Source organism: Corvus kubaryi, unplaced genomic scaffold (assembly GCF_017639235.1).
Source record: "Corvus kubaryi isolate FWS band 111438036 unplaced genomic scaffold, C.kubaryi_AGA036_p1.0 68, whole genome shotgun sequence".
Taxonomy (NCBI): domain Eukaryota; kingdom Metazoa; phylum Chordata; class Aves; order Passeriformes; family Corvidae; genus Corvus; species Corvus kubaryi.
The window spans coordinates 7,589,217-7,597,905 of NW_024582056.1; the positions used below are offsets into that span (position 1 = coordinate 7,589,217).

At 38.7% G+C, this 8,689-nt stretch overlaps 1 protein-coding gene across 2 annotated transcripts in view; it reads right to left on the bottom strand.

Annotated features, from left to right (window-relative positions):
* Positions 1-8,689, bottom strand: part of FBXL7 (F-box and leucine rich repeat protein 7) — a 287,995-nt gene that overhangs the window by 129,586 nt on the left and 149,720 nt on the right. For both annotated transcript variants that reach the window (XM_042048815.1, XM_042048814.1), the window contains exon 3: positions 8,199-8,288. Coding sequence is in view for 1 of the 2 variants with exons in the window: in XM_042048814.1 (XP_041904748.1) it covers positions 8,199-8,288 (90 nt within the window). In the remaining variant the exon portion in view is untranslated. The remainder of the gene's footprint in view (positions 1-8,198; positions 8,289-8,689) is intronic.

Sequence of the window (8,689 nt, forward strand, 5' to 3'; positions counted from 1 at the left end):
ACAATGAATATGTCACAGTGCTGTAAAATTTCACTCTCTTAGATATACAAGATGGAAATGGACTTCATGTTATGGACAACTAAAAGCACTATAGATTAGATTAGGCACTGGTAAACCCCAAAATTTAGTTATGATAACTCTGATACAAATTTACAACAGAGATTTATGATGTATCCTAGTGATTGCAAGCAGCATGCCGGGTTACAGTCATCCAGTAAAGCTATCAAGCTTCTTCCCACTCACACATTCACATGTCCAAGGCAGCACAAACACCTCAAGTGGGTGACATGCCTATGAAAAGTCTCTGTACTTCACTTTGTGAGAGGGTAACTCCAACTAGCTGATCTAAAATGACTACAGGATCTTGCAAACAAGCATTTATAATGCACCTCTAAGGAAATTCTGCCTGCCTTCTGGCAAACCTATGTACACCCAAGAGGACAGAGTAAAGTAGAAATCTCCTAGCCCAGTGTAGCTGAAAGATTGCTACGGGCACTTGTTTTTTCCCTAGGAAAAAAAAAAAAATTAAATTGTTAATACCACAATTTTACTTGGAGGTTCAATAGATACAAATTTCCAAATCCACCATCACAGCTCAAGAAGAAAACTATCCTTAAATTTTAAAGGAAGTATCACAACGGCCACTTAGTGACCATGCATCAGACACAGCACCAGGCCACAAGTTATATGTTCAGCTGTGGCTGATCAAGGCTGGAGGAACACATAGATGGAAAATCATCAGATTATACTCATGCTCACAACTTCTGCTTATACTTCCAGCCTAGTCTGCTGTAACTGCCTAAACCAATGGTGATCCAGCAGTCAGAATTATCAGGAGCATAAGCATTATCATTATCCACCCTTGAACTGCCATTTTCATCAGCGAATCTCAGTACATACTTCTCAAGGAAAATCTGGGAATGCTGGCAGAAACGAGGAGATGCCAAACTTGAGAAAAACACAGCAGCAGGAACTATGGTACAATAGCCAGAAGAGAAATACAGAATGGCTCAGCAACTCAAAGCGGATATTTCTCAAGCACGCTGCTAGTTTTGGCACCGTTGGTGGTATCAGTCTTAAAAATTATGCAGTCATTTGACAAGCTGACATAAAAAGATAAGATTAGGAACATAAGGCAGGATATTTGATGCAATAAATTTAAACTACAGCATCTTAACAGGGATTGTGAAGTTATAGTCAAAAAATTTGCTGTTCCAATTTTATTTCATTATTTCAATCAAGAACTAGAACTAATCTGAAGGAACTTGTTAATCTCAGTTCATAAATTCTGAAAAATTGATAAACCTGACATACTTAAATATGCATAATCAGGTTGTACATATTCTTCAAGAAGTCTTAGGAGACAGTCTAGCATTCAAGGATGCGGTTTTGACCAACAAATGCTGGGCATTCTTCAGATACTTCGAGATGACGTCACTTTTCAGAGAAGGAAACTACTTTAGACAGCTATTATAGGCAATAACAGGAGGAACATTTAAGTGTCAGAACCTTCCTGTGATAACAGTATTTGAGTAGTTTGGTACAGCATTTTATCCAAAGAATTATACTTGGGATCCTGGATTCCTTAAAATCAGATTTACAGGTAATTGAATAAACTGTAAGCACTCCTACCAAGCATCAGACCTTACTTGGAAAAGCTAATGCCAGGTTTTTAAATTGGGATCATTTCTCTTTAACTGTACTGTAACTGCATTTGCTCTGGTGGGTCTCACATTTCAGGCAGCAGATCAAGTAAGACTGCAGTTTCATGTACATTTCCAATTTGTTCTTGGTATTGTTTGGGCAAGTTTTAAACATTTGGCTATAGCATTTCAGTACAAATTAGCCAGAATAACGTAAGGTTTCAATTTGCAGGTTTAACCTTGCCAATGTCCCAACTACTTTTGCCTTGTATTTGAACTCTAATTTAAATGCTGATTGTAATGGTATTGTTGTAATTAGCAGAACAGTTCTGCAGGAACACTGCCTATTAGATAGCAAAAGCATATCAAGATGTGGTTAAGCACAAAAAAATAGTGCTTAAGAGCAAGCTCTATGCAACTTTGTACCTTCAAATACTGCTTGAGGTGATTATATTTGTGTATGCATTCAGATATGTTGGTTAAAGGAATTTAAATAGTGAGCTCTGTTTATTCGGCCAAACTGTTTATAGTTTTGGATTTATTACCTGTCACGCCTTTCAGCCCCCTCTTACTCCTCCTCAATCTTTTTGGCTTGAAATGATTCTGTTTTGGCACATTCTGCAATGCAACATTTCATTTTTCTGGAAAACTCCCCTGCTAGAAAAGTAACACAAAACCCCAGGAAACTTACCTAGTCTCCAGTTTCACTACCAACTCACAACAGCCACAGTTCACTCAAAGCCAACTGAATCTCTACCCAGTTCCAAGCAAGCAGGGGCAAATTCAGGCATTCATATCAACTTCTGACACACTTTGGTGTACAGAAAGTCTGCTTTGACAGAACTTTAACAGTAGAACCAAGAGCCCAAATACCCAATAAAAGGCTGCAAAGACATGAGGACAGAGATGAAAAGAAGAGAACTGCCATCAGAAGAATAGGAACTATGCAAAGATTTGCATTCGTCCAGAAAGAACCCCTACAGGTTTTCATTTTTGATACTGGGTTAATAAAATTCTAATGTTAAAGAGAAAATGAAAAGAAAAACGGTGAAGAACTGTAGTGGGAAAAGATTTCTTAACAGGTATCAGATGAAATAAGTGATCATCAAGAAAATCCAGGTAAAAAACTGCATCTCTTTTCAGCAATAGTCTTTTGCCACAACACCTAGCTCAGTGCCCCAAGAGGCTACACAAACAACTCAAAACCTTCAATGGAATGCTGAAATACCAAGCATAGCTACCTACCTATTTATGTGAACCTTAATACACAGAAAGGATGTCTATTTGCAAACTAGTTCTCTGAGATTTTTATCTCCCTCTGAAAAAAGATCAGGATTGCATTCACCTGAATCTGAGTTTGAGCTGATTCTCAGTCAGGAACCATTTAAAATACAAAAAGCATTCAGAAGGAAAGAACCTGCTCCATCTTCCCAAATTTTTCATGTTGTCCATCACAGTCCACAACATAAGCACTTCTCCTCTTAAATTCATTGAATAAATTAAGAATTACTCAGAGATCCAAAAGATACCACATGTTTTGAAAGAATTTGATCATGAAGCCAAAAGAAATTAAATTAATTACAGCCTCCCTGAAAGTATCCTATAACAAGTACTTTGTTCCCTCACTTGTAAGGTGAAATGAGAGGCACACAACCCAAATAAATTTGTGTTCAAGAAATGTCACTTAATATATTCCCATGTAGAGCAGTGATAAACGTTTTCTGATACTGAGGTCAATTTTTTCTGGGAAAAGACATTTTTCTATATAGAAGCTTCCGTGGCCAGGTCCCACAGTAAAAGGATGGCCAAAGGCCACAAACACAGCCTGATCAACCAAGCCATCATCTTGCACAGAGTACAGTAGCACTTTTACATGAGTAATTAAAGCACTACATATTTGAAAAGTGCTACATTTTCACATAGTTGCCCCCCAAGATGATTTAACGGAGGGAATGGTTTCTAATGAATGTAATTGTTCCCACCAAACTATATGCCCTGCTGCTCTGAGAGAGACATAGAATCACTTAGGTTAGAAAAAACCCTTAAGATCATCAAGTCCAACTGTAAACCCTGCACCATCAAGTCCAGCAGGAGGAGGATACAACTAAAACAGGAAGGAGGATACAATTATGAGAGGGAGGGCTTTTCTAGTACACACCTAAAGTGCAGAAGAAGTACCTTGTGTTGAGATGCATACAAACAGCTACTGCCAAAAAAAAAGCATTTGATCTGCACACTAAACATACATTGCAGTGTACTCTAGAATTTTGAGAGTACTGCAAAAGGAGAAACAAAGTAAAATACTAACTCTTTGAAGGTCTCTAGAAGTCAACTAAAAGCAGATAAAATTTTATCTTCTTCAAAATACAGCAGCTGGCTTCACCATATTTTTGCAACACTCAGAATACTAAGATTTAATGGGATATATTCAGAGGTACTTCAGCACTGAGTCCCCTTGCTAAAATAGTGTTTTGCTTCAGACCTAATCCTTCAATTTGATTTTACAGAAGCTGAGAAATAAATTAGAACTTATTCATTGAGCTCATACATGAGCTCTCAACTTAAAGCTGCCTTTGGATTACATCTTAATGGCTCTATAGTGAACTGCAAACAGTATTGATTTCTTTTATTTGAAAAACAGTCGGTCAAGCTAATACAAAGCGTTCAGCTTGGACATAATATTCCATGCTTTGCAGGTAAGTGTTAGAAGAAAACTCCCTGATCAAGGCAAACCCATACAAAAACAGTCATTCAGTCTAATCTTCTAAATCAAGTTTCAGACAACAATATTCCAGCTGAGACTGTCTCTAGCAAATTGCATTTAAATGGCCCACAAAAATCCATTTAGTCTTTCACTTGCCAGAAGAGCAATGGGGGGTAGTAAAAACTCATGCGTTCTCAAGTTTCTAACTATAATTGATTGATAGGGTAAAGAATTGCAGACAACGTCCGAGACTGGGAAGGAAGTAAAAGGCAGTGATATTCAAAGCTAAAGAAAGCTGTATCCTCAGGAGAGAGGCAGTGTGGAGGCATCAGCATGCATGCACACCCACAGGCTACCACCTTCCTTCTGAGCCAAGCTGCAGCCAAACAAGCAGGTCTCTCCAGCCTGTGATTTACACTGAGGACCAGACATCTGGGTTTTGCCACCTTCCCTTCACTGAAATACACAAAGTGAGAGCCACTGGACTCCAGCTTCAACACCAGTACAGCCTCACCTTTGCATCCCTCTCAAGTGCATCACTGCTATCTCAAAGCTTGAATTTAAGAAGCTGCATGGTCTGCCAGGTACTGTCTGCTTTCCTCTATGCAACAAAAACAGAGTAGTGGTTACCCCTCCAATGCATCACTGAGTGAAGCTTGTTTGGCTAAGGATACCAACACACACTGTCCTTCTCTGGGGGAAGATCACCCAGACACACTCAATAGCAGGACCAACATTTTGTCTCTTTGAAATATAAAATATTCCACAACTCTACAGATGCTCTAAATCCACAATGTGAGGGAGGGTACCATTATTTTGGCCATAGCTGCACCACCTGTGCCCATCAAAAGAGGTAAATTATGTTCCCTTAACAGCATATCTAGGAGTGGAACAACACAAGCCGTTTCAAGCATCTTGTTTCCCATTTTAGTACCCATTCTGTAGAGAAACATCATAGCTCTGAAACTCGACAGGTAACATGATTGCAGTCATCAGGATGAAGAGTATGGTTTGGTTGCTTAAACTGATGGCAACACCTGCTGTCAGATACTTCCTGAGGTGGTTCGCCCTTCCAAGCAAGAATCCTGCTTGAATTTTGCAGCTCTTGGGAATCTGTACCTGCCTAAGTAGTACTTTACATGATTGCTTCTCTGCTGTACAGTACCAGAGCTAGGATGGATCAGTCCCACAAATTTCCTTTCTAGTTGTTTCAAGGTATTCCCTTGATTCAGCTTCAACAAGTGTTGTGTCACCTGTCTTACAGAAACAGAAGACAAGCTGTACAGAACTGGAAAGAATTAGGTCTGTTTGAAACGCTGGAAAGCAGAGGCTGTGAAAGGCCTTCAGCCCCAAACATTCTGCTCTTCACAGAGCTGGGCACTCAGGAATTCAGCTGGCAGTAAAAATTCAGAGGATGCAAAGAAGCCATCTGCCATGTGCTCAATCAGGATCATTTCCCATGGCAATGAAGGCGAAGAAGAGTTCACCCGCAATGTTTCCTAGTCCCTCCCTTGCCAAACCTAGATACCTACAGCTCGCCACATAACACATGACTCATTCATAGGACAGCACACAGTGCTGTGAATTTACAATACAGGCAGAATTGGAGCATTCTCTCCCTGCAGTAAAGTCTCCAGTGAAAAGAAATATAAATGTACTACCCACTGTACCATGGTAGGCAAATACTAGAATGGAGTAGGTAAATTCAACTAACAGTTAAAAAATGTTATGCACACATCCCAAAATACCTAAGTGCCACTGCTTTTACAGCATCTAACACAATCAGACTCCTGTTATCAGCTGGCCCCTAGACATTACTCTCTATAACTGAACAGTACAAAAACATTCAGCCTTCCATAAGCGCAGAACTCAACTCATCTTGTGGAAGTCTTCATTATCAGCTGAATCCTCCTTCAACATAAGTCTACTGTTCATGGAGAAAAGAGGCAGCATTAGTAAAAAATCCAGACACATAAGTTGATAAATGGGCCTTCCAGTAACAGCACCAGTTTCAACAGCACCTGTTTTGCCCCAACTGCTTCCATGTCTCTGGTCTCACTATCCTGTGGAAGGTATCAACACTATCCTTTGCATAACTCTTATGCTCCCTGGTTATTACATTCTTCTGAATCTGTTGTCAAAATAAGTGTTTGTCAAATCACACTATTCCAGGGCACAGAAAAATTAGGCTAACATCTGAAATTTCCTCCAAGTATAGAATACACAATTACACTGCTTTGAACTCTGATTCTGCATGTGAACTCATAAAAACATATTTTTACTACAGTATCTGCTGGCCTGCATTTAAGCCTCCCTCTCTAATGAATTAATCAGCTGCAAACTAGTGGTGAAGATTTCAGGGTCAACATTAGTATTCACTGGCTCTATAATGGGCTAAATTAAGAACATAAATCTTAGAGATTAGTAAAGGATTATTTTGCGTTATCTTATTTGAATCCAAGGGGGAAAAAATGCTTTACAGACTGAAGTAGAACAGAAGCTTAGAGCAATTATTGAGTAGTGACTTCAGAGTTTCCACTATTCTTTTGTGGTTTCTTTTCTTTTTCACTGCTGGCTGTCATACAGAGAATGGACTTCCTAAATCTACTTTGTGTTGTGGTAATTCACCTCTTTCAGGCACCTCTAAACTTTTGAATCTACGGTTTAGAGAAATATGAAGTCTACTATTCAACTTAACATTATTAACCATTTATCTGTTTATTGTTAAATTTCTTGGCACAGATTCTAAACTGGTATCTCTAATAATTCGTAGGTGCCAGATATTCATTTTTTGTGGGGGATTATGCGTGCCCAACAACAGAGCCTATGTGATTTATGTGGTCATTTATTACATGAACTGCTTTTACTGAACAGATTCTACAGTCATAGTCAGACTTGCCAAACTAGAACTTTTCAAAAGTCTGACTTCTTTTAACCATAAGAAATAAAGCTAGACTCAGAGTAATCAGAGCTTGTAACTTAATTTGTAGTAACAGAAGTGTAAGAAATCAGAATTATTATTTGATTACTACCAAATATAACCAAATCATTATGACAGAATTAAACAGAAATACTAGTTAAGGCATATAAATGTACAATTTTTAAAAATCCTTTTAGCTTACATCATTATATATTGTTATTTCCTCTCAGCCTTCAAAGACACAATTGTAAAAGCTGGGGCAAATAGACCTCCATTTAACAGAGCACACCTACTCACATGTAAGAAGTCAGAAAGGAAGAATCAGCATTTCTCTGTTCATAGGCCAGTTAGTACAACACTGTGCTAATACTGACAGATAAGACATCTCCTTCTCCTGGACATTAAAAATCTAGCCCTGGGTGATGACATACTCCAGTAATTGTAGGTGAGATGTATTGACCTAATTAAATCTATGTCATCTCTTCATGCCCACAGCTATACTTTTGAAAAACTCCTCTCAAACAACTCACATTTTCATGGTGTTCACAGTATGAAAAGAAAGAGGCTGATATTTGACCTAAAACGTATTTCAAAAAGCTTCCATCAAGCATATCCTTAAATATAACTGCAAAATCAGATCATATAAAACCTTAAGTATAAAAGTCTTTGCTGAAGAAGTGGCACACAAAATTACTCCTAACCCTCTATATTTGGGTTCTGCAGAAGTATCTTAAATCCTTTGTCACAAACTTAAATCAGAAACTACCACAGGTTGAAAGTGAAAACTGTTTAAAGGAAGACCTGTTTTTGAATTTCTAGCAGACCAACGCTACTGTACACAGAAGGAATGAGGAGGAGGTGTTCCTCTTCTGAAAACTGCTAGGATTCTGCTGGGGGGGCCTGACCTGGGTAATGAGTACCAGCTGCCTACCTTCACTGGTAGCTGCATTCTTCTGGGCTTTGGTGGGTGTGTGATCCGTACTGGAACTCACGTCGGATGAGATGCTTGAGCTGCCCTTGCCTGCAAAAAGAGAAAGAGGTGGAGAGGGAGGGAGAGAGGGAGAACAAACATGAGTATCAACTCTGAAATAGAAAGACCTTCAATATCTGAGCCTGTAACAATTCCAGGAAGCTTTAAACTAAGTTTAAAGCAGCTGATGTGCATTTTGTACACACCAGGGTAGGAGTTAACTGCACTGTAACTTCTAGCATGTGCATCTTCACATGTATTAAGGCTGAAAATAGTCTCCTGTGCCACTACACATTTGCTAAGCTCCATTGTAAATGAAATGTTTGTGATTAACAACATCAGAGGAACTAAAATGTTCAGTTTACTCATTCAAATACCTCTAACACAGATCAGGAAAAATGGTTACATTCAAAATACATTAAATGAGTTTAGATTTCTATTTTATGTGTTCA